At 41.4% G+C, this 27,150-nt stretch overlaps 1 protein-coding gene across 6 annotated transcripts; it reads right to left on the bottom strand.

Annotated features, from left to right (window-relative positions):
* Positions 1–215: 215 nt before the first annotated feature.
* CNBP (CCHC-type zinc finger nucleic acid binding protein) lies at positions 216–24,991 on the bottom strand. 6 transcript variants are annotated; one of them, XM_087866736.1, is made up of 5 exons: positions 24,968–24,991; positions 2,889–3,026; positions 2,700–2,790; positions 2,313–2,516; positions 216–1,307 (listed from the first exon to the last, which is right to left on the bottom strand). In XM_087866736.1, the coding sequence occupies exons 2-5, from the start codon at positions 3,010–3,012 to the stop codon at positions 1,190–1,192; spliced, it is 537 nt and encodes a 178-aa protein (XP_087722862.1). In that variant the 5' UTR covers positions 3,013–3,026; positions 24,968–24,991; the 3' UTR covers positions 216–1,189. The 6 variants fall into 6 exon arrangements, with proteins under 6 accessions (XP_087722862.1, XP_087722864.1, XP_045668325.1 ...); XM_087866738.1 differs by having other exon boundaries at positions 2,910–3,026; XM_045812369.2 differs by lacking the exon at positions 24,968–24,991 and adding an exon at positions 11,625–11,785 and having other exon boundaries at positions 2,313–2,511; positions 2,698–2,790.
* Positions 24,992–27,150: the final 2,159 nt, after the last annotated feature.

The following is a 27,150-nucleotide window of genomic DNA, read 5'->3' as shown; positions in this document are numbered from 1 at the left end:
AAAAATATTAAATGCTAAAACATAATGGCATTAAAACTATTGAGAATGAACACGAGCTAAAGCACAGCATTATAATGGGTTACAAAGAGAATTTCTTATATCCCTGCAGAACAGGACACCGAAGGATCTAAAACCTATGCTTCCTTGTAATAGCTGTTTTTCATTACTAAAGATATGACTGAGTTAGTACACAAAGAAAAGTCCAAACTGTCAGCTTTTAGTCCTCCACATTCCCCTCTTTAATATGGCATTTTGCACTATATACATTAATGAAAATTTGAAACAAACAAAAAGAACTTAGTCAAACTCCCCTTCCTCCTCCAGCTTTATTGGATAGTTTAAAATTACATTTCTATTTTCTAGGACTTCAGGTGCTCTCTCCATCTGACTTTTAAAAACTGATTACAGCAAATGAAACACAGTTGTCTAAGTGATATAGTATACAAAAATAACATCTTGATTTCTGTGAAAATGCATTTCTCTGCAATTCCTGAATAACTCCAAATTATGCTAACTCTGAGCATAGATGTTTACTCTGGGTTTTAGATTTAGTCTTTGAAAAAATGTGTTCTACACCTTTGCCATCACCTTATGTATATCCAGCCATCAACGCTGTGATGAAGTTGTTCCTGTTTAGGCCTTTATCCTGATTTTTCTCGCACAGCCATTAACACACATTTGTCTTTTTGTTTTGTTTACTCCCACTCAACGGTATGTTCTATGTAGGGCCTGATACAGATGTTACTTGGTGTTATTTAACAGCTACTGAGGTCAGACAATCCAAGGCCATCATTATGCTAAAATTAAAGTTATTTATGGAAGCTCATAAATACTTCCAGAATTGGTTTTACCTCCTACACGGGAACATATCCAAGAAACCCAGAACGGGCTTACTGGTCTGACTCAACTCTTCCCATTCCTCCATCCCTATTCACCAGTGGCGCGGAAAGGGGGTTCTTTAACAAAGCATTATACATAACACCTCTACCAAACTAAACATAAACTTTTTTTTTTTGTAGTTAAATGCAGAAAGTCGATTTTTTTCCACCCCTTTCCTCCTTTTACACGGCAAGTAAAGCTCACTGGCCTGGGAGTAGCCTCTATCTGCCAACCTTTGGCCAGTGAAGAGGATTCAGAGAAAATAATACAACCATCAATCAGAAAAAGGAGGGGCGACAAAGGAAAATAATTAGGCTGTGGCTTCAATCGTGCATTCCCGTGCAAGGTGCCCTGACTCGCCACAGCGGTAACAGTTGACTTCACTTGTCTTGCTGCAGTTGATGGCTACGTGACCAGTTTCACCACACCTTAAAAAAGAGAGAGAGAGAGTTTTCACAACATGCCCAGAAAATGCAAAACCGTACTGAAGCAACAGTAACTACGGAACAAAAAGCAATGGAAAATGAAGCAATGCATTTCTTCCCTCAAGAGTCTCATTAACCCCTAAACTAAAAGCAGGAAGGAAGAATTAGATAACAAAGTACTCAATTATGCAGCCTAAGCCATAAAATTAAAATTTTCACCATAAGAGAGCCACCAAAAACACCAAAACAGCAAAAACAGGGGCACCTGGGTGGCTCAGCTGGTTAATACTGACTCTTAATTTCGGCCCAGGTCATGATCTCACGGTCAGGAGATTGAGCCCCATGGTCCACTCTGTGCTGGGCGAAGAGCCTGCTTGGGATTCTCTCTCTCCCCCTCCCCACCCCCGCCCAAATGTGAAAAACCATGACACTGGCCAAGATGTACCTTTTTCTTAAGTTTTATTTAAGTAATCTCTACACCCAGCATGGGACTCAAAATCATGTCCCCAGGATCAAGAGTCACACTGTCCTGTGACTGAGCCAGCCAGGTGCCCCAATATGTACCTTTATACAAATTAATCCCTAAGATTTCACTGGTAGGTACTTATCAAAATTTATCAAATTTTATGCCTTAAATATGTACATTTTATGTCTCATCCACAAAGATTTCTGGTTGCAGGACAAAAGATTTGTGTATGAGAAATTATAGTTTTCTACGATGCCTCTGAAAACTCCAAATTACAGCACAACATTCTTATTTTTAAATTTAAACATTAAAAATCCCAGAGTTGTGTAAGTTGTCCAGATGCCATAGGCAACAAGCCATAATGGCAGAACAGTGCCTAATGTACAGACAGGCTGCTGGTTATATATGCTGAAAATCAGTATCATCTGGTCACAGCCAACTTTCACTGAAAGTACTGGTCCACAATGCCGTCCCATTCATACCTAACTCACCTCTAAAATCATCTCTGCCATGAGCCTTCCTCCAGCAACACCCTAACTTACCTATAGCACTTCACTTTGGTGCAGTCTTTTTGAATGTGTCCAAATTCTCCACAAGAATAGCACTTCTGCTCATCCGCATGGTCACAGTCACGAGCCAGGTGGCCTGGTTTGCCACAGTTGTAGCAGCACTGCTCTCGCTCTCTCTTGGGCTCCTTGCAGTCCTTGGCAATGTGGCCACCTCTACCGCAGTTATAGCAGGCTTCAACAATAAGGAAAAGAAGCAGACCAAGACTATAAAACCTTTACAAAACATTGCTCTGTTTTAAGCCATACAACACAAAAACCTCAAAGATAAAAAGTCTTTCCCAATGCTACGTGTAGCAGTAGCACATGCTCACCTCTCCAAATTCTAGAAGGGTATGAAAAGGAAGTGTTAAATACTTACCATCCTCTTGAAGATCACAATCCTTGGCAAGATGACCAGACTCACCACAGCGATAACAGATGTCTGGAAGAGATGAGGAAACAAACTGGAAACCTATTTTGGGCAAAAACAAAAAGAATTCGGCTAATTAGACCAGTCATGATACTAATAAATACTGAAGTGCTTCAAAATTTTTTATTCGACAAAAATACCTCTATCCGAGGTAAAACCACCTCTGCCACGGCTTCTCATTCCACGACCACGGCCTCCGCCAGTAGGGCATTCCCGGGCCCAATGGCCAGATCGTCCACACTTGAAACACTCATTGCTGCTCATGGCTGCAGTTAGATCTTCGAAATATTAAAAATGACATTGTTAAACTACTTGAAATTACTTTTATACTTTTATTGCCCTTTTATAGTGTATTTTTGGATAATTATTCTGGGGGAAGAAGCCAGCATATTATGTTGGTTAGAAAAAGAGCCACCAACAATGTACTTGGGCATTATATGCCTATTAAGAAATACATGAGAAGTGAAAAAATGTAAAGCATGTATTCTGATATAATTTCTGATTTTTAAAACCATCAAGACTGAATATACGATTAATACAAATGTTAATTCAGTTATTAATGGGGTGATGGAATTTATAGGGTATCAATGCACATCCATTATTAGAAATAATACCTCATTCAAGGTCTAATTTAATGGACACATTTTCATGGTTACAAGCCAGTAAACTTTATTTTGGGCAACTGGAAGTTATTTAATGGTCATAAAATTGGAATAGCTCAAAATAACAGAGCTGTAGTACGTACTTCGAGAGTGAGGGGCAGGTAGAGAGCAACTACTTCTCTAACGTTAGCATTTAACAGTGCCTAGCTACACTGCAGCACTTGTCTGCAGACTCTTTAGAGCAGACATGTTAGACAAAATGCAGGATATAAATTTTCTCTAGAGGACACAGTATGTTAAAAATATCAGAAAAACAATAAAAGGGTACACCAAAGTGCTAAAACCATCTAAAGCACCGGGACCATTTTTCTCTCTCTCTTTTATTCTCTTCTTTCTAAATTTTTCTGTAGTTTCACATTTAAAACAAGGCTACTTGGAATAAAGATTCCTTTATTGGGTATTATTTACAAGGGGGGGGGCAAAACTCCCACTAAAGCAAATGAATTTTATACTTCTTATGTAACAATCTAAAAATAAACAGGGACTATTCCTGGAATAGAATGGAATAGAATGGAATGTTGCAGGAAAAACTCCTAGGAAAGTGGTTTTTAAAAAACTAGCTCGGAATAATGTAGTAACTTTTACATTTCCATACTTCCACATGGGATTATTTTTACTCTTATTTCCAGTGTCAAGCCACGGTACACTAAGTTTTTTAACTACCCTCTCAAAGCCATAAGCACCGTGATCTAGCAAAACAAACTGTTTCAACTAAGACTGACTAAATGGTGGAATTATCCAAACCAACCACAGCACCGAAACTGTGCTGAAATGGCAGCGAAATGGCAAAGTCCCCCCCTCCCCACCACCCTTTCAGTAACTGGTTCATTGCTAAGTTATAGAGAATCCAGTAACTAAAAATTAAGCTAAAGTTCAGTTTCAAAAGTTTCCATTGTCAAATATTCAAAAGAACTCAATGCTTATCCCAAGCCTCTGCAATCAGATTCAGGGTAAGTTTTCAAAGAGATCTATCAATTCTTGCCACTCACCATATAAACACGTTACCAAAAAAAGGGGGCGGGGGAAGGACAGGTGGGGACCTGCATGGGATACTTAAGAGTTAGTAGTTTCAGGGGTTTCTGAGTGGCTCAGTTGGTTAAGCGTCCAACCCGTGATTTTGGCTCAGGTCATGATCTCATGGCCCTGGGATTGAGCCCTGCATCCGGCCCCACGCTCAGCAGAGAACGTCCTTAAGATTCTCTTCCCCCTCACCCCCCTCAAATAAATAAATCTTAAAATAAAAAAAAAAAAAAGTTACTGGTTTCAGATGCATAATGCACATTTCTAGTCAAAAGAAAACAGCCAGTAAAAACTAAAAATGTATTTTTGCAAAATATGAGATTACATTTGCTTCCTTTTACTGGTATTAGCCTTTTAAGTCATGTGAAGTACTGGTTTCCACCAGAGAGGAGTTAGGATAAAATAATAAAAAAAATAAAAATCACAGAAAAGAGCTGCTTATGGTACCTGTCCTCCGCTTCAAACTCATTTTCATTCTGCATCTTCTCCAGTTTATAGCCAGACCAATTTAAGCACATTTAACTATTGCTGTCAATGAGTTCTTTGCACAAAAATGACCACTTCCTTTTACAAGGTAATACAGGCAACTTGACAAGTCCTGAGTAGTTTATCATTTAATATTTAAACAAGAGGGGCCCCTGGGTGCCTAAGTTGGTTGAGTGTCTGACTCTCAATTTTGGCTCAGGTCATGATCTCAGGGTTGTGAGACTGAGCTCTGTGTCAGGCTCCATGTTCATCAGGGAATCTGCTGGAGGTTCTCTCTCCCTCTCACCCCCTCCCCCCACTCACTGATACACTCTCAAATAAATCTTAAAATTACACACACACACACACACACACACACACACACTCACAGGGCGCCTAGGTGGCTCAGTCAGTTAAGTGTTTGCCTTCCACTCAGGTCATGATCTCAGGGTCCTGGGACAAAGCACCACTGCTCAGCGGGTACCCTGCTTCTCCTCTAATAAATAAAATCTTTTAAAAAGTGATATATATGTATAAACAAGATAACTTTTCTTTTAGAAAATATCACGATCACATATTCAATATGCATTCCTAAAGCTAGTTTCGGACAATCACTCCCTTAGACTGATGCTTTAAAAGGACACTGTTTATTTCATAATAAGTACAAAGGACATGCATTTAATGAATCATCATGTTTATCAGTGGACTAAAGTCAGCAAGTAAAATTTTAGGTTTACTTTCAGCATAGAAATACGAGTTTAAAAAACTACTCAAGGGGCGCCTGGGTGGCTCAGTTGTTAAGCGTCTGCGTTCAGCTCAGGGCATGATCCCAGAGTTCTGGGATCAAGCCCCGTATCAAGCTCCTCCGCTGGGAGCCTGCTTCTTCCTCTCCCACTCCCCTTTCTTGTGTTCCCTCTCTCACTGGCTGTCTCTGTCAAATAAATCTTAAATAAATATTCAAAAACTGAATAATCTACGTGGACAACATTTTTCATGAACTGTTTTTCCATTCTGCCTTCTCTCTATTCATGGGATCCAGATCCAAAATGAACAGAAGAAAAAGAAATGATAGGAAAAGTACTTCTGGAAAGAAGACAATTAGTTAAAATAACACTAAAAAACACTACACTCTACTTCTTCCCACCCTAATTCCTAATTGAAATTTGGTTGAAATGTGATCATTTCTATATAAACCACAACTTATTTAGGGAAAGCAGTATTTCTCCATTTAGACAGTAATTAAACTATTCTACAAAACAGATATGCAACTTTATACATGGTAACTAGTTTTAGATATCTGCTTTGCCATCAACAAACTTCAGTCTGACATAATTTTGTTTACAGGAGTAAATTAAGGTTAAAAAAATACTACATCTTAAAAGGAAAAGAAACATTTCATTAACATCCCAAAGATCCATCATCAGTAGGCCACAGGCTTTTTAAAAGTTCTTCCCACTGAGCTTAGGTACTGTGTACGCAATCTGCCTTCTCCCCCTTTGGCCAAGCCAATCACAACCAGCTGTTCTACATTTTCACTGAGTCCCCTGTGATAGATTTGTCTGTCAGTAACACTAAACCAACCGGTTCCCACCATGTTTTCGAGACCTGCCACTTATCCTAGAAGCAGGTCCCCATCCTAATATTTATCTTATAGGCAAATGTATTTAGTTAAAAGGTCGTTAGAGAATTATATGCTATTCCCTATGAAAAGGAGAGGCAGTAAAGTAAGACAGCTGAGAATTACGGTTCTGTGATTCTCACTATGACTACTTCTGGCTGGAATTTTGCTGCACTGTCCTGCCTCCACCCCCTCCACCTGTCACAACCTTTTCCAACCTTCAACGGCCAACTCAAATGCCAACTCTTATAAAAGAATCTGATCACATCTCCCAGCCTGGAACTCTCCTTCCTAGTAAAACCCACAGTACTTTATTATTATCTGTCTGATGACACTACCATATTGATCTTTATCATATTCCTTGAGGGCAGAGACCAAGTAATTCACCTTTCAATCATCACAACACCCCATATAATTATCCTTTTAGTAGCAGTTATACTCAGTATTTTAACTGCTTGGGGGAAGGGGACAATAATCATTTGCTGAATGAAACAAATTCTGTTTCTTATACAGACCCAACCCAATCTAACCAAGTACTAACACCTAAATTCTTGCTATCACAAGAGTTACTGCACCATTAATTTAACAATGTAGGGGCGCCTGGGTGGTTCAGTCACTGGGTATCTGCCTTTAGCTCAGGTCATGATCCCAGGTCCCTGGGACTGAACTCCAAGTTGGGCTTCCTGCTCAGTGGGGAGTCCGCTTCTCTCTCTCCCTTCCTGACAGTTTGTGTGCTGTCATAAAATCTTAAAAAAAAAGTTAACAATGTATTTTTAAATTACATACTCATTGAGGACGTACAACCACTCTAAATTCAAGAATGCTTATTTCGGATTATCTAATAAAACCCTATTCCAAGAATTCACAATCAATTAGACCTCTAATATTTCATGGAATGCTACAAAACGTATCTGCTAATGAAGATAAAAGACAAAATGCTTTATTTTCACTGTTGCTAAGCAGAAGGTGAGCATATATTTCCTTCCTTTTGCTGCTAAAAATCATTGCTTGTATCTACACCAATGTCACACAGTGAAGATTTGGGGACTCCAACAGGTAAGCCTGGGTTAACCACTTATCCACCTGCTGTGTTACCTCAGACACAAGATCTGTCCTTATCAGGAAAGGATGATAAAACTGATCGGCGATGAGAATTGTCACGTGTCTTGTCCTTAACAGGTGCTCAACTTAAACTCTAAGGGTTATGTCTTCTACTTAGTCTTTCTACTCTTCCCACAGTTAAGTTAGATTACTTACAGGTGGATTAGAACCCAGTGCAATGCCTCAGAGTAGGATTATTATAGGGCAAACTCTGCTTATACTCAAGTTTCCCATCTCAAAGTCTACTTCCTGAATGGAATGAAAAGGTAAGAAAAATGGGTAAATTCCAAACGACTTCACATTTCCAAGAACCGAAATCAGTTATCTGTTTCCACTTCATTTTTTGTGTATCAAATTTTCACGACATAAACCACACTTAAAAGGAGCACAAGGCATGCCAGGCAGCAGTAAGGCAGTCAAGATACCACTTGAAAGACTGAAAATTCACGGAGAGGCCATATATAATTAAGAGGTCCAACTACTTTACACTCATCTATGCTTAAATTCTGGAATTGATACTAAAAGATTATTGGTTATACTAACCTGTCTTCATCAGTGTTAACTGTTCCACATTTTTGATACTAAGAACAAAGCCAGTAAACTTAAATCTTAACAGGATACCATCAAGACTAACAATGTGAGTTCCAATGAATAAGACCCTAACTCTGGCTATAAATATATTTAAAATAAGTAGTGACAGGCAAGGAAGGAGCAACAAAGTATGATGTGGATCTGGCTATCTTTACTGTTTTATATGGTTTTCCTAACATAGCTCTGTGTTTGTGTGTATTCACACTTACTGTATCTCTATTTCCTTGAAGTTTAGGGTTATCCCTGACTCATTCACACTCCTGACCTAACTATATCCAGACCATAGTGGAGCTTTTGCCCCCCCTGAATGTACTCCCTCATCATTATGTTCAAATAAATCAGTTTAGTGTTCCAACATGGTACTGAAACACTTCAGACTATTATAAGATAGACAAACTACAGACAGAAGGGAAGGAAGCAAGTTACTCTGTAAATTACCTGCATTCTGGCCAGAATAAAGGAGACCAGAGTGTTAATACTGGGAGTGATTCGGGGTTCTTATCCTGGTTCCTACCCTGGCTACCCCAAAGGGTTTTAAGGTTCTAATAACTAAATATCTACTATGACTCAAAGGTTAATAAACATATTATCTGTAATCCTTACAACCCTGCAAATTATGTATTCTTGTTCCCATTTTACTGATAAGGAGACTGAAGATCTAAGACCGTGTAAAACACGTTAATTTGTAATGCCGAAAGTATTTGTTCTCTTTAGATAAATCGAAACTAGAACTGATCAACCTTTTAAAAATCCACAGCCATTTATAAGTTTATTCACAGTATACCATCACACGGCCCTCCTGAATTTTAAGCTAAGATAGATTTTCTTAACCTTTGTGGTCGAACTTAGAGGAGTGTCACTACAGATCCGAAGACTGGCAACCTGATTTCACTAGTTAATAGCCTCATTTGTAATCATGGAGCCACTCCAGGTGATCACTGTAATACACTCTCATACTGATTAATAGATTCTATCTACTTACAACTCGCATTTTGGCGGCCATGAGCTCTCACTTTATTATTCCAGCAGTTTTTTATAACATGAAAATGGTGCACAGTTTACTGGAATTCTCAATAGCATGCCCTTACTGCAGCAGCAACTAACACTGCCAGAATAGGAGTTCTATTAAGTGAGACAGTAGGAAAAGAGCATTCTCCACATAGCAGGCCAGGATGCCTTGGCATCCGTCTTCTGGCTCTCCACTTACTGTCAGAAGGCTAGGAAGAGGAAAGAAGCCAACAATTTTTTTTAAACTCTCACTCCCGCAAGGGGGAAAAAAAAGGCAAAAATCTCTCTTGTGGTCAAGTGCTTAGCCAACAGACCATTCCAATTAGTCAAATTGTGGTTCTACTGCTCTTAAGCACTAATCTGGTAACTTCCCATGTATGTACCACATATTTTTATTACATTTTTTTTTAAAAGGCAAAAATAATCCACTAAGTCACATAACCATCTACAAAACCCACTTATAATACCTTAAAGAAGAGATCACTCTGCCTGTTCCAGTTGTTCAAATGCTAGTGTAATAAATGCCCTTTGGGCTTCCATTGATTTGGCTCCAAATATTTGACTCCACATTTGTTTGAAACACATTACCTCTCATCAGTATGAAAATGTGGACCTTTAGGTTGCTAAGACATACCCAAGTTTTCTTTTTTTAAGATTTTATTTATTTGAGAGAGAGCGTGCACAAGCAGGGAAGGGGGTAGAAGGAGAAGCAGGCTCCCCGCTGAGCAGGGCTTGATCCCAGGACTCTGGGTCATGACCTGAGTGGAAGGCAGCCGCCCAACCGACTGAGCCACCCAGGCGCCCCTTACCCAAGTTTTCTAATGTGACATCTGCAGATAACTACCCAAACATATACTGTTAGCTTAAAAAAACCTGTTGCCAAGAGTTGTGATTTGGAAAAAATTTTAAATCCTTAATTCAGCCCCTGGGAATTTAATAACTTATTCTTTTTATATTCCAGTACAGAGAGCTCCTTGTAGACAAGAATCAGGTTCAACAAGCTAAAAACAGCATGTACCTACGTATGTGGCATTTGTAGAGGTTTGATTAAACCATGATCAGAGTAATTTTAAAGTATTTGAAAATGACTGCTTTGCAGAAGTGGGGGGAAGCCTAAGAGGAATCTCATCTCATACATCTTTTAAAAACCCTCAAAATCATATATGCAATTTATAGTGCTTGAGCAAGAGTAACAAAGTCGCTATCTTAATTTAAGGTAACTTGTCCATGCGGAAATTAACTGGTTATGTTTCTCTCAAAAACTGGGTCAAACAACAGGAAAATAGGAAAACCTTTTCTGAAAAACAAGTTGTATAATTTGGGGTATGATGAGGATGTAAATTAACCTGGAGTCTTGGCTTCTTACCCTCTCCTGGGTCTTTCTGGGTAATGACTGAAACACACTATCCCAAGTCACAGATGACTACTGAGCAATATTTTCTTTTTCGAAGACCTCCAAAACCAGATGTAGTCACTTCCTTTGGAAGTGCCCTGTGGCTGAGGCCATGTGGTTAACATGTGGCAACAAGCATACGCCTTACCCATAATAAAATCAACACCCAAACCCAAATGTGGGCAATTATGTCGTCCTGAAATAGGTTTTTCACATCTGGAATATCTAGACGGGGGCTGGCTCATTAACTTTCACGTCTCATTTTCAAATTAAATTATGTTTGGTTAATCCACGAAACGACTGGATTTCGTCGATTCACGGAAGGCGAGACCTATCCGCCTCTTTTAGAACTGCAACGTTTAGAGAAGTAACTTAGCATTTGAACCACGATAAAAATTCAAGAATCGGGAAGCTATCAAGTATGGAGAGTACGAATTTCGAAGATTCTCAGACCTTCTGGCAGAGTATCCCACCACTCTAAACCCCAGCGCGTGTTCAGTGACCCTTTTCTAAGCCCATCAGAACCCTTGGCACATGGCCCGCCAGGCCCACTACCCCAGCACATGGCCTGCATAAATACCCAAACCCATCCACCCCACCACCACCACTGGGGTCCTTTCCCCACCACACAGCCTCCTTCCAGTAAGTTCCCGCCAAACCGACCCTCCGTCCCGCACTCCGCGACCCTCGAAGTCTCAGGGCCTCAGTCCCAAGGGCGCCCGGGCCTCCTTTGCTGTAAGGCTGCGGCCTGGGGTGCGGCCTTGGCCCTGGAAGAGGCCCCGAGGCGCGGCGACCCAGCTTCCCACGACGGAAGGAAGGGCAGCGGGGTCGCCCGACTGCGGCAGGCCGGAAACCTGGACTTGAGGCGGCGGTGGCAGCCGAGTTTCCCGCCTGACGCAGCAGCAGGCCAGAGTGCGGCCGCCATCGCCGACTCACCGCTCCCAACCTCTCCGTCCGCCTCGGCCAGGGCCCGCAACGCGGCTTCCCCCCAACCCCAGGCCCCACTCTAGGCCCTCACCTTCGGCGTCTGAGCGGGCCCGCAGCGGCGGAGACTCGGACGCAGGCCCGGGGAAGGCGGCTCACAAGATAGCGGCTGTTTATTTTCAGGGTCCTTGCCTGCGCCACACGCGGGTCTGCACACGGCCCCACACACGCCGCTGCGCACGGCTCTCCTCCGCCTCGCCCACGCGGCCAATCAGCACGCGGAGCTCCGCCGTCCAATCAGAGCCGCCCCCGAGGAGGGCCGCCCAGCTTGAGCGCGGCGCGGGGCGGGGCGGGCCTCTACCTCCGCGCGCCGCGGCCTTTCCCAGCGTGCCCCGCGCGCGGCCTTTCCCGCCCGGAACCCCAGGCCCCGACCCTTCTCGGGCCTTTTCCGCTTATTCCAGGCCCCTCCCCACCCGGAGGAAATTTGGGTGTCCCGGCTTTGGTGATACCTCGCGGCTGCCGGCGACGAGGGATGCCAGAGGGCGGGTCTCAGCGAAATGGCTGTGATTAGCGTGGGGTCGGGGAAAATTCCTGTACCTTTTGGGGCTCAGAAAAAAGCGTCTGCTCCAAGACCTCTGGTTCGGACTGACTTTCCGAGCTAGGACCCGTTTCCTAAAACACACATCTCAGTTTAGGGAAAAGTCGCGGCTGCCAAGTGACAGAAGTTACTGTGGCTGTAGGTCACAGGCCCTAAGTTTTGTTTTGTTTTTGTGTGAGCCTAGGCAGAGCCTGGAACTCCCTGCTGTTTACACCTCTTAACAGATAAACCACCACCACCAACCCGCCATCACCCCCCTCACAAAGTGTACCCGGTGAGGGAAAGGGACCTGCCCTGCAGAGGGTGTGAAGATAGCGAAGGAACGGCCCGGAGACTTCGCCTCACAACACGGCTTGTGACCGTTTAGCACATTGATGAGTCACATTCCCTGCGACTTCAAGGGGGTAATACGGCGTGCCAGGAGAGCCATCTGGCCTGGGCTATCATGTTCAGGAATGGCCTTTAGTTGAGATTCGCTATCTTCTCCAAAAAAGATTGGATATGTAGTCATAGATACAATTTCAGGACGAAAATCATTTACATTGTTGAATGTGAACCAAAATTTTCGATAATTGGGTGTACCATCTTGAAACGGCTTTTGTTAGAAACGGAAAAAAAATAGAACCACCCCCAGTGTCTTGAGCTCTAAAAGCCCTGAAATTATTGGAGTCTCCTACTAAGCTTAATACGCTCCGCAAGGTGAGTATGCAATCCAAGTTGTTGGCTGGTATACCCGAGAAATCTCCTTTTCGTTCCTTTAATGATCATCTTATTTTAAATTAATTGCACAGATCTATTAAGATGTTAAAACTGTGATAAACAGCCCTTGTTTGTAGCATTAATTCGGTGGGTAGCTGTGAAGACTTCAGCTGTCCTGCGCCCTTGGTCTCATCTCATTGAATCCTCCCAGTCCCCAGGCTGTATGACTTTTGAAATCATGTTCATGGGAAGGCACAGTGGTTAAGAGCACAGGTGTTGAGAGTCAGGCGTTAAACCTGGATTCAAATCACTAGTGCTTACTTAATCATTGTAGTGCATTTAGCAGGTTGTGCTCAACATAGCGCTCAGTGAAGGCTAGCGATTATCAAAGAGTGAATGAATTATTTCAAGGGCCAATTATTTTTTTAAAGCTTTTTTTAACCAAGAAAATTAAAGTAAAAATATTTTAAAATTCAGTATTTAAAAGGTCCCACTTCCGATAAGGTTGAATTGCCTAGCAGTTTATGTGTTGTTATATATAACACCAGAGTTACCGATAATAAAACTGGTTTATGCTTATATAGTTTGATTACCAAGAAGCTTACACAGCTTTATAGATTTCCCCTCCCTAACTGATTAATCTTTATAATATCTCCAGGTAAGTAGTAGTGTGGCAATTGCAGACACTTAAGTAGTTATTTCCTAAGCCCCAGCCGTGAGTCAGTATAACGCAAGAGGCTAAATGGAGGAAGTCCACCTTGGGTGCATCCAAGCCATGCCGGGAGGACTAGTTAAAATGTCATAGTAACCATCAATTCCTATTTTTGAGTTCATTTTTGTTTATCATTCCAACCATAATACTACATAGAATGTTTGATATTTATTATAGATCCAGGGACAGAAGGTTCCTAATGTTAAAAAAAAAAATTTGTTTAAAAAGAGGGTGGGTGTGAAATAGATAGTGGACATCATGTTCTATAGGTATCAAAAGACTTAGATGGAAAGAATGGAAAGATAATGTGGTCTTTGCTGCTTGGTTCTGGGAGTAACAAGTAGTGGCTCTTCTCTACCTGGCATCCAGCTTTCTGTAATGACTGTTATTATTAACAGAGCCAGACTGATCATGAGGCATTCTGTCTCCAGAGGTTTATGATGGAATTTAACTACACCTGTTTGTGTTTAACTATGCCCTTGTGTACACCTATTTCACTAGAGATGTTTGAAAATAAGAAAGGAAAAAGCCAGCCCACTCAAAAGATGAACTGCCAACCACATATGAAGAGTCCCTCCCCTAGAAATGTGTTTTCTCCCCCTCCTGCCTTCCAGTGTTTAGTCTCACCCAGTCTTACCCACACTTTTTGTGCACAGCAATGTTAACTATTACAAAGGTGACTAGTTCAGATGTAGACATTGCCCCTGAAGATCCTGCAAGATGAAATGGGCCATAAGAAAGTATTAAGTGGGGGAGTCTGGGTGGCTCAGTTGGTTAAGTGTCTGCATTCTGCTCAGGTCATGATCCCAGGGTCCTGGGATGGAGCCCTGCATTGATCTCCTCGCTCAGTAGGGGGTCTGCTTCTCCCTGCTTGTGTTCTCTCTCACTCTCTCAAATAAATAAATAAATCTTAAAAAAGAAAGAAAGAAAGAATGAATTAAGTGTCCTGAGGTAGGACCAGCTAAAATGCTATGATTCAGCATGATTCAGGATTCCTTAAAATGAGTACCAATTGAGCAACAGTACCTGCCAACTCTTAATTTCCGCTAAAATGCCCAACTGCATAGTACATGCCTTCAATTCTGCTGTCCAGTTAAGATGATATCTTATATATCTTTCTAAACCCTTCCAGGTCTTGTTTTCTCTGCCTACAGGGAAAGAGTCTCTGTGACTTGACTTGGAAAACATGCAAATAAGGTTAAGGAGCATAAATTGTTTTCACCTCTCCTGTCTGCTTCTGAAGCTAAAACATAGTTTGCTAAACTGAATCCTGAAATAGGAATCAGGTATACTAATAATAGCTAATAGTATATATAAAGTTCCTTAACAGGGCCTGGCATAATTACTATTAAAGTGTTATCTATTGTTTTTGTTGTTATTATTATGGAGTGCTTATTATATGCCAGTCATTGTTCATAACCTCTTTATAAGTGTACATGAAACCTCTATGAGATATATACTTTTATTATCCCCATAAGGAAATAAAATTCCAGAGAATTCAAGTATTCTGCCAAAGGTCAGACAGTGAATAAATGACAGCGCAGGCTACAGAGGCAGCCTAAGTGCTTAAACACAAAGCTTCCGACCTCCCAGTAGTTGTTGAAACCTAATCCTACAATCCCATTGACTCCTTCAAGTGACAGTGTAGGGAGTACTGACGGATGATAAGGGAACTATGAAACACCAATGATTTAGTGAGCATTCCATCAGTTGGCTTTCTCCTCTATGACCTCAAATTGAAACTAGCTCTACTTCCCCAAAATAACTGGCAAGAGAAGAACATCATTTGCAAATAGTTTTTGAAGGTTCAAAGTAAAGCCACCCATTTTTTTCTTAAAAGAAAAGCAGATGCAGATGCATTCATTTAAAAAAGTAACTTCAGGGGCGCCTGGGTGGCTCAGTCATTAAGCATCTGCCTTTGGCTCAGGGCGTGATCCCAGGGTCCTAGGATCGATCCTGGGATCGAGCCCCGCATCGGGCTCCCTGCACCGCTGGGAGCCTGCTTCTTCCTCTCCCACTCCCCCTGCTTGTGTTCCCTCTCTCGCTGGCTGTCTCTATCTCTCTCTGTCAAATAAATAATTAAAAATCTAAAAAAAAAAAGTAACTTCATATGGATTATCTTCATTATTTAAACTTTAAAATAGGTAGCTAATGGCAAATTACAAAATGTCTTAAGTTGTTTTTTGAGGGAGCATTAAAACTTTGATCATCTGGCTCTCATAATCTACAAAAATAATGTAACTGACTTTTCAAGATTAAATTGAAAAATAAGTATTATACAATGGGGTGAATTAGAATCTAACATCTAAAAGAGTATTTAGCCTAATCTCAGAATATTTCATCTAATCCTCTCATTTTTAAATGAGACAAAGATACCTATAGAGTTGCTTAGAATTCCTACAAATCCCCAAAAGAACTGATGTTTTAGCATGAGCAATCCAGGGTGCCACTCGCATCTCATAAGGAAGGAGTCGTTAGCTGTGCTTGTGGCCTGCTTAATCCAAGTAACTGCAGTGGGGGCGAGAAAGGGGGCCCAAATCTAACACTGTACACTTACGCCTGTGTCACCTGCAGTGGGGGCGAGAAAGGGGGCCCAAATCTAACACTGTACACTTAGCCTGTGTCACCTGCAGTGGGGGCGAGAAAGGGGGCCCAAATCTAACACTGTACACTTACGCCTGTGTCACCTGCAGTGGGGGTGAGAAAGGGGGCCCAAATCTAACACTGTACACTTACGCCTGTGCCACCTGCAGTGGGGGCGAGAAAGGGGGCCCAAATCTAACACTGTACACTTACGCCTGTGTCACCTGCAGTGGGGGCGAGAAAGGGGCCCAAATCTAACACTGTACACTTAGCCTGTGTCACCTGCAGTGGGGGCGAGAAAGGGGCCCAAATCTAACACTGTACACTTACGCCTGTGTCACCTGCAGTGGGGGCGAGAAAGGGGCCCAAATCTAACACTGTACACTTACGCCTGTGTCACCTGCAGTGGGGGCGAGAAAGGGGCCCAAATCTAACACTGTACACTTACGCCTGTGTCACCTGCAGTGGGGGCGAGAAAGGGGGCCCAAATCTAACACTGTACACTTACGCCTGTGCCACCTGCAGTGGGGGTGAGAAAGGGGCCCAAATCTAACACTGTACACTTACGCCTGTGTCACCTGCAGTGGGGGTGAGAAAGGGGCCCAAATCTAACACTGTACCCTTACGCCTTGTGTCACCAGCCTTTTTCTTTGGAAATTAACACAAACGGTCATTCTCGTTTATAAAGTAGTCATAAACTTATGAATTTGACGAGGATGAATAATCAATTTCTAAATCTTGTGACATGTACTCAGACTTCAATATAAGAAACATCAACTTTAAATTCTAAATGTTTATAGTAGGAAAATGTCTTTCGATTGTGAATTGTAACTACAAAAGACAACATCTGAAATTATACCTGGCAAAAGAATGGCTTTTAAGCAATTAGAATATCACAGATACAACTAATGTTCCCTTTATCCTTCCTTACCCTGAGTCCCACTTCTTTTCCTTCCTCCTAATATCACAAAAATGGTGTATAACCTTCTGGTCTATTTTTTATAATATATAATAAAATTACTATGTATATAATATACAACAATTCTATATGTATATACAGTATGCAGTAATTACATAGAATATTCTTAATATATTACATACATATGTATACATATAATTACATATATATGTGTGTATATATACACATGAACAATTTAAAATTGTACATAAATACTATCATATATATTTGCTTATTTGTTTGTGTTCCCTTCCAAGAACAAAAAATCCACAAAGCAAGAACTTTGGCTTTGTCTGTTTTCTGCTATACTTCCAGGTCCTAGAACAGCTCCTTGTATATGGCAGGCACTCAAATAACTTGCTGAATAAATAAAAATCAATTTGTATCTTGCTTTTTAAATTTGATGTTTCTGACATATATAATATGTAAATATAATGTATATTATATATATAATCTTATCTGGTTCATCATTTTTACTGCTATGTATTATAAATATATATATTTTTTATTTATCCTTTCCCAATTTGGAAGATATTTATATTACATCCACTCTTTTGCTATTCTAAACAAATGTTGTAATAAGCACCCTTGTATACAAGTCTCCTCAGGCACATGTGGGAGATTCTTTAGGGTATACAAACCCAGAAGGAGAACGGTTGGGCAAGGAAGGGTAGTATTTTAAATTTCACTGGCTGTCTGCCATATTGCTCTCCAAAGTGGTCATACCGAATTATACTCCCCGCAGCAGGGAGTAATGATGCCATATTTCTCAAATCTTTGCCAACACACTTCACACTGTGAAATTATTTTCTGTCAATCTGATGGATGAAACATGTTGTCTCTGTTTTGTTTGTTTTTACTGAGATAATTGTAGATTTACGTGTAGTTGAAAGAAGCAATACAGAGAGATCCTGTATATCCTTCACCCAATTTCCCCCAATGGTAACATCTAACAAAAATATAGTATAATGTTACGAGGGTAGTGAAATCGATACAGTCCACTGATTTTGTTTAAATTTTCCCCATTTTACTTGTACTCTGTGTGTGTGTGTGTGTGTGTGTGTGTAGTTCTATACAATTGAATCTAACATGTAGGTCTGTGTAACCACCTACGTACTTGAGATGCATAACACCTTCGACATCACAAGATTCGCTCCTGTTGCCCCTTTATACCCACACCTACTTCCTCCCCACTATTCCCCTCCTCCCTAATTCCTGTTCTTCATTTCCAAAATGTCCTTTCAAAAATGTTATATATAAGGGTGCCTGGCTGGTCCGTTGGAGGAGCATGTCCCAGATTGGGTGTAGAGATTATTTAAAAAATAAATAAACATTTTAAAATGTTACATATAAAATTTTTAAAGATTTATTTATTTATTTGAGAGAGAGAGAGTGTGTGTGAGCAGGGAGGGGGCCGAGGGAGAGGGAGAGAGAGAGAATCCTCAAGTAGACTCCCTGCTAAGCGCGGAGCTCCATAAGGCTCGATCCCAGGACCCTGACGTCATGACCTGAGCTGAAATCGGGACTCGGCTGCTTTAACTGACTGAGCCACCCAGGTGCTCCAAAAATGTTATATATACAATTTTTTAAAAGGTATATAAATGGAATTGTGCAGTATGTAACCCTTGCGGACTGGCGTTTGTTCCACTGCGCATAATTGCCTGGAGATTCATGGGAGTTGTGTGCATCAGATAGTTTGTTCCTTTATTACTGAGTGGCATTCCACCGTACGGGTAATCCACGGTTTAAACAACACCCATGGAAGGACTACTGTTTCTAATTTGGGGCCATTACAAATAAAGTTGCTATGAACATTCACGAGCAGGTTTTCGTGTAAGCACGATTTCATTTGGCATTTCATTTTTCAATTAACATTTCCCACGTTACCGGTGAGGTTGATCATCTTTTCATATATTTGTAGGCTCTCCAAGCTGCCTCTTTTGAGAAGGGCCAATTTTGCTCATTTTGTCTATTTTGTCGTTGGCCTTTTTCTTACTGATATGAAAGCATTCTTTCTATGTTCGGGGTAACTTTGTCAGTTATATGAAATTGTATGTGTTGACATTTCGGTGATCATTGTTTCTCAATGTGATGTGAAGTTTAGAAATGGATAAAGAATTCCTGAAAATTGGATTTGGATCGTTGATGAAGAGGCAGAGTGATTTCATTCAGGGAATGTCACTCAGGGCTCCCCCCCCAAGAGTCTGGGGAGACTACTGCACCCCCAAACTTTGTAGCACCTCCTCTGCATCTGTTAAATGCCAACAATACATTTTAACGGCGTCACGTTGAATGCTGGGCAGAGCATATCGAAATTTCTGCCTGTTTGAGAGCAAACGCCACAATCCTTAGATTTGCTTTAGCAAACCCTGTGCCTCATTTTGGGGGAGGGCATTCAGATGCATTTATTGCATCACCAAACCATGATTTTCAGCATTTTAATCAGCCCTCAGAAACTGCTGACATCATGATGCACTCCTCCACTGGTGTTTCCATTTTCCCTAGCACTGCAGCCAGAATTTAGAATCCTGACTCACCCTTCAGCCAGCCACAGAGAATGCTGATTGTTCTGGTATGGTCAATGCTCACAAAGTGACTTTGAAAGGGGAAACAGCTTTTGGACAAACCAAAACCAGTGCAATTTCAGGTAATAGTGAGGCTTTTCTTTTCTAGCTTTCTCTTCTGCTCAGCTGCTATCCTTTCTCCTTTGACTGAAGGGGAAGCCACACTTCTGCAATCCCGGCCATAAAGCTGGGGGTTGTACGAGCTGGCACGGCCAGTCCCGTCCTTCTGAGCTCAGTGAGTTGTCTTTCCCATCTGCAGAGTCCTCGCTGGGGCGTGGTGCTTACAGTGAAACAGTCTGCATAGCTGAATTAACAATTCCAAATTTAGCTCTCATTTCAATAAATTACCTTATAAAACATTCACTGCCCCAAATTATCTTGACTAGTTTATTTATAAGAACATTGCAATTGGTTCATGTGGATTGTCTATGAAGAAACTGATATGCAAAGTTTCTTATAATTTCCCCTCAAACCACAGGGGAAAAAAAAAAAACCCATAAAGGCGACTACCAGGATTTCTAGGAGCATGAAATTTATACCTATGCTAAACAAATAAATGTTAGGGGTGTCTGGGTGGCTCAGTGGGTTAAGCATCCGACTCTTGATTTCAGTTCAGGTTGTGATCTCAGGATCGTGAGATCAGGCCCCACCCAGGTGGGGAGGCTGCTTGAGATTCTCTCTATCCCTCTCTCTCCCCGCACCCAATCCTGTCTCTAAAAAAAAAAAAAACAACAAATAAATGTTAAAGAAAAGAGGCTTTGGATATTCTCAAAGGGCAGTGTGGAAGGTTAAATACGGTATTTAGATGGAAAATGCTTCGCAAATTCCCAAGTGTTTACCAAGGTAAGATACTATCAAGATCAGTTGCTCACACATCTGAGGCATGAAATTCCTTTTCCATGCTGATTTAAAACATATAAAGACAAGATCTTGGACACGTGAATAAGTAATGATAATATTTCCATTGCACCTGAAGAATGACTGGAAGTAATTTTTTTCCTTTATTTAGATGTTGGCTTCCCCACAACTTGGGTGGGGAGTTTGCTTTGGGTGGCACAGAATTCAAAGACAGCCCTGGACTAAACTAAAGGGGGCGGTCAATGGGATCTTTCCTGTGTTTCCTATTTTTTTCCTTTCTGACACTTCAAATACACATCTAGTTTCCTAGTGACTTCCTGAGTCAACCAGGGCCAGCTTCCTCCTCTCGTCAACACTGACGTGCCCTGCTCTATCAGGGACTGTAATTTTATCAACCAACGCATGCTAAGTTCATAATAACTTCATTTACATAGCACCTTATAGTTTGCACAAACATTCAACCAGCATTTATTAAGAGATTATTATGTGCTACACTATCCAGGGTATTTTCACCTCATTTAGTTCTTACAGAAACCTCATGGGACGCCTGGGTGGCTCAGTTGGTTAGGCACCTGCCTTCAGATCAGGTCATGATCCCAGGGTCCTGGGATAAAGCCCCACTTAGGGCTCCCTGCTCAGCGGGGAGTTTGCTTCTCCCTCTCCCTCTGCCCCTCGCCCTGCTCATGCTCACTCTCTCTCAAATAAATAAATAAAATCTTAAAAAAAAAAAAAGAAAGAAACCTCATAGGTTCAAGCATAACTTCTGTAGGTGAGATCTATATATTTAAGTGGGAGGCATCAGCCTCCTAATCTAGTGTTGTTCACGGGTGGGACGCATGCAATGTCTTCAGGTGGTATATGGCAGGGCATCAACTAAAGTTACATCATATGGTAATAAAGTCTCATTTCAAGTTCTTTCAAGCCTTCTGCCTCAAGGGAAAAGTCCCAGTTTGGTGCTTACCAGTCTTTAACTCTACAACACCGTATTTAATCTTTCTTAGTGAGGAGAGCATAGGTCCAAGTAACCATCTAGAACATTATCATTTTATTATGAAAACATAATAGACACTGCTTTCTCATTTGTGTAATCAAATTTCCCCTTTTGTTCACATACACACATACATATTTTATTTTATTGCTGAGGCAGCTGAGAGTAAGTTGCAGATTTGGGGCATTTTTAATCAAGATAAAATTGATAAAAGGGTGCCTGGGTGGCTTAGTTGGTTAAGCGTCTGCCTTCAGCTCAGGTCATGATCTCAGGGTCCTGGGATCAAGCCCGGTGTCAGGCTCCCTGCTCAGTGGGGAGTCTGCTTCTCCCTCTCCCTCTGCCCTCCACCCTCCCCCACTCCTGCATGCGCACGCGCTCGCTCTCTCAAATAAATAAATAAATAAAATATTTTTTAAAAAAGATATGGCTGAGTTGGTGGAGTATGTGACTTTTTTTTTTAAGATTTTATTTATTTATTTGACAGAGATAGAGACAGCCAGCGAGAGAGGGAACACAAGCAGGGGGAGTGGGAGAGGAAGAAGCAGGCTCACAGCGGAGGAGCCTGACATGGGGCTCGATCCCACAATGCCGGGATCACGCCCTGAGCCAAAGGCAGACGCCCAACCGCTGTGCCACCCAGGTACCCCGAGTATGTGACTCTTGACCTCAGGGTTGCGGGTGCAGAGATTGCTTAAAAATAAAATCTTTTAAAAAAAGAAATTAAGAAAACAATACCATTTACAATTGCACTAGAAAGAATAAAATATCTAGGAATAAACTTAACCAAAGATGAAAGACTTGTACACCAAAAACTATAAAACATCAATGAAAGAAATTGAAGATGACACAAACAAATGGAAAGACATTCCATGCTCATGGGCTGGAAGAATTAATACTGTTAAAATGTCCATATTACCCAAAACAATCTACAGATTCAATGCAATTCCTACCCAAATACCAACAGCATTTTTCACAGAACTAGAACAAATAATACTAAAATTTGTATGGAAGCACAAAAGACCCCAAATAGCCAAAGCAATCTTGAGAAAGAAGAACAAAGCTAGAGGTATCACATTCCAGATTTCAAGATACACTACAAAACTGTAATCAAAACAGTATGGTACTGGCACAAAAATAGACACATAGATCAATCCAACAGAATAGAGAGCCCAGAAATAAGCTTACGATTATATGGTCAATTAATCTAGGACAAAGGAGGCAAGAATGTACAATGAGGAAAAACAGTCTCTTCAATAAATGGTGCTGGAAAAACTGGACAGCTATAGGTAAAAGAATGAAGCTGGACCATTTTCTAACACCATACACAAAAATAAGTTCAAAATGGATTAAAAACCTACACGTGAGTCCTGAAAAAATACCCTAGAAGAGAGCACAGCCAGTAATTTCTCTGACATCAGCCATAGCAACATTTTTCTAGATAGGTCTCCCGAGGCAAGGGGAAAAAAAGGAAAATAAACTATTGGGACTACATCAAAATTTAAAGGTTTTACACAGCAAAGGAAACAATCAACAAAACTAAAAGACAACCTACCGAATGGGAGAAGATATTTGCAAATGACATATCTGATAAAGGGTTAACATTCAAAATATTTAAAGAACTTATACAACTCAACACCAAAAAAACAAATGATCCAATTAAAAAACAGGCGGGGGGGGGGGGGCGCCTGGGTGACCATCGGTTAAGCATCTGCGTTCATCTCAGGTCATGATCTCTGGATCCTGGGATTGAGCCCCCCATCAGGCTTCCTGCTTAGCAGGGAGTCTGCTTCTTTCTGTCTCTCTCTCTCTCCCTCTGCCCCTCCCCACCACTTGTCCTCTCTCTCTCAAATAAAGTCTTTAAAAAAAATAAAAAATAGGCAGAGGACCTGAATAGACATTTTTTTCTAAGAAAGACCAAGAGACACATGAAAAGATGCTCAACATCACTCATCATCAGGGAGGTGCAAATCAAAACCACAATGAGACATCACCTTACACCTGTCAGAATGGCTAAAAACAAAAAGACAACAAATAACAAGTCTTGGTGAGGATGTGGAGAAAAGGGAACCCTCTCTTGCACTGTTGGTAGGAATGTAAATTGGTACAGCCACTGTGGAAAACAGTATGGAGTTTCTTCAAAAAATTAAAAATAAAAATACCATATGATCCAATAATTCCACTACTGGGTATATACCAAAGAAAAAGAAAACACTTATTTGAAAGATCTATGCACCCCTATGTTTACTGCAGCATTGTTTACAATACCCAAGATATGGAAGCAACCTAAGTGTCCATTGATAGATGAATGGATAAAGAAGATGTGAGATATTTATATATACACATATAATATTTACATATATAAAATATTATGCCTATATATGCAATATATATAACATTATGCAGCCATAAAAAAGGATGAGATTGTGCCACTTGTGACAACAGGGACAGACCTAGAGGGTTTTATACTAAGTGATAAAAGTCAGACTGAGAAGACAAATACCACATGCTTTCAATCATACGTTGAATCTAAAAACAAAAACAAATCAACAACAAACAAAATGCAGAAACAGATCCATAAATACAAAGAACACACTGATGGTTACCAGAGGGGAGGGGGGGAGGGGATGGACAAAACAGGTGAAGGGGAGTAGGCGATACAGGCTGCCAGTTACGGAATGAGTAAATCACGGGACTAAAAGGCACAGCATAGGGAATATAGTCAATGGTATTTTAACAATGTTGTATGGTAACAGATGGCAGCTACACTTGTGGTGAGCAGAGAATAATGTAGAAATTTGTCCAAATCCATATGTTGTACACCTGAAGCTAGTGGAACATTGTGTCAACTATATTTACATAAAAAGGTTTTTTCAAGTTTCCTCTTCAAGTAAGAGTAAAACATGAGTTAATGTAAGAGTAAATATGGGGTGCCTGGGTGGCTCAGTCAGTTAAGCGTGCTGCTCTTGATTTAGGCTCAGGTCGTGATCTCAAGGTTGTGAGCAGCGAGTTTGCTCGAGAATATTTTCTTCTGTCCCTCCTCCACCCCAAAATAAATAAATACATCTTTTTTTTCAATTGACACAGAGAGAGAGAGCAAGAGAGAGAGCACAAGTGGTGGGGAGGGGCAGAGGGAGAAGCAGACTCCCTACTGAGCAGGGAGCCTGACACGGGGCTCCATCCCAGGACCCCAGGATCATGACCTGAGCCGAAGGCAAAGGCTTAACCAACTGAGCCACCCAGGAGCAACATAAATAAATAAATCTTTTAAAAAAAGAATAAATACGAAGTAAACAAGAGCAGAGGAAGTACAACAAAATGTAAACAATCCCAAAGATAGCATGAAGGATGGGTAGATTCGGCAAAGACAGAATGGAGGGTATGCAAGAGGAGCAAGTAGGAAAGCAGATGAAATTTAAAGGACTACTGAACAGTGGAAGCGGAGAAGTACAAGGGGGTGGCATTTCCAGAGCCTCTCACCTAATCCAATCTTAGTATCTGCCTTTGAACCCTGACAGGCCTTGAGGGTCCGCTGCCGGAGTAATTTGTGTGGTAATTATGGTGGAAGAAAAGATCCTCAAGAAATACACTATTGCTGTTAAAAATAAAACACAAGATCATTTTCGCCCTTGAATATGGCAAGGACGCTGTTGAGTAATCAGCACGTTGGCCAGCTGTCCTTGAGCATTAACCATGCTTTTAAATCGAGGGAGGAAAAAAAAAGTGCAGCAACAATTTCCTGTTTCCTCTTCCTTCTGTGTGCAGAGCTTTCAGGGCGGAAGAACCTGGACCCCAGGGCTGGTACTGGGACATGTGAATGTCTGACTGCTGTTCAACCAGCTCCTGTTGGCTTGCTATTCCCAGGAAACTGTCTACCGGGCTGTTCGGTGGGGGTGAGGAGGGGAGTGAAGGGCTAATAGAAGGGATGTTTGAGAGCTTCAGCCCCTGAACGGTGTGTTATGTCTGAAAAATTCAGTGGAGGTGGAGGTTTCTAGCTGCAGGCAGCATTCCAAGCTCAGAGCAGCAATCTGATTCTGTGTGTGTGTGTGTGTGTGTGTGTGTGTTGCACACACCTACCCAAACCACCTTACACGCCCTTGATTACTGGAAGATTGGAAGAATAACACGGGAGGGTACACCCTCCTCTGCAGTTCAGCAACTCCAAGGATACTGACCGGGCCTAAGACCCAACCGGAGGGTGACAACTGTCTTTGATTACTATCCCTCTTCCTTTCCAACTCCCTTCTTCCACTCCTTGCCATTGTCTTGCCCATACTATTAGGTAGTGATCTCAGCTGAGTAAAAGAGCCAACAAACAGCTTCCTATTAGTTAGGAGACATTAGCCAAGGGTCTTATCTTCTCCTGGGTTTCTTCCATGCGTGCTTCTTGAAGAGCCCATTAAATTCTTTGTGGTAGATTTCATAGAGAGATTAATAAAGGACAGGCTTGGGGCACCTGGGTGGCTCAGTAGGTTAAGCATCTGAATAAGGGCTGTCCCCTTTGGGCAAGCAGGTGGGCTGTCATGATCCTGGGGTCCTGGGATGGAGTCCCTCATCGGGCTCCCTGCTCAGTGGGGAGTCTGATACTCCCTTTCTCTCTGCCCCTCCCCCAGCTCGTGCACACTCTCTCACTCTCGTCCTTTCTCAAGTAAATACATACATACACACATAAAATCTTAAAAAAAAAAAAAAGGATGGGCTCCTCAAGGTCCCTCACATCATAGGCACAGACCCTTACCTACTTTTTTATTCTACCCACTTTTAAGACTTTTATGTATTCCCATATAAAGGACGGTACATTGGGTTATCATTTGGAGACATAAAAGGTGAAACTGTAGTTTAAGATCCACAATAGGGAAAAAAAGAGAACTCTGAAAAGTAAAATCAGAGGAAGACTTTGAAAACAAATCTCTGGGCGCCTGGGTGGCTCAGTTGGTTAAGCGTTTGCCTTCAGCTCAGGTCACGATCCCAGGGTCCTGGGATCCAGTCCCACATCAGCCCTGCTCAGTGGGGAGTCTGCTTTTCCCTCTCCCTCCTCCCCTCCCCTTCGTCATGAGCACTCTCTCTCTCTCAAATAAATAAATAAAATCTTTAAAAAAGAAAAGAGAAGAAAACAAATCTCTTAATGTCATTATATGATTCTAAACTCTAGACTGTCTGAGGCCAAGTGTAGGCAAGGTCTGACTAATTTTTATAGTACCAGTACCTAACAGAGTATCTTGAACATAGGCCTTAGTGAATTATTATTGAGTGAATGAAGATTTCACTTTCCCTCTCGGCATCACGCCTGAGATTGCTCAGATTGTTCATTATCCTCAGAGCCAGTATTTATTACATCTCACTCGAAAGTCGCTAAGACAAGACATTTTCCACAGGCTTGTCCTGTTTTTTCAGTACTGGCCAACCTCGATTTGCTGATGACAACATCAGTTGGCTTGTGTTTTATGCTGGCCTTTGCAATGATGCAGTGACAGAATCTGGAATCTCCAGAATTGATGTTAACACAAATAGTTTTAAAACGGAACTACCATAGAAAGGGAAGGTTGGATGCTTACCTAACAAGCGGGTTGAGAGTTTAGAATGATGTATGTACGAGGCACTTTTTACACTGTAAAGTGCTATCCATATTTAGCTACTATTATTATTAGAATATCAGAAAACTA

The sequence above is a fragment of the Ursus americanus genome, chromosome 14 (assembly GCF_024610735.1).
Source record: "Ursus americanus isolate L20-20 chromosome 14, mUrsAme1.1.p, whole genome shotgun sequence".
Lineage (NCBI taxonomy): Eukaryota > Metazoa > Chordata > Mammalia > Carnivora > Ursidae > Ursus > Ursus americanus.
The sequence above is the reverse complement of the archived record's forward strand: the minus strand, read 5'-3'. Positions and strand labels throughout refer to the sequence as shown.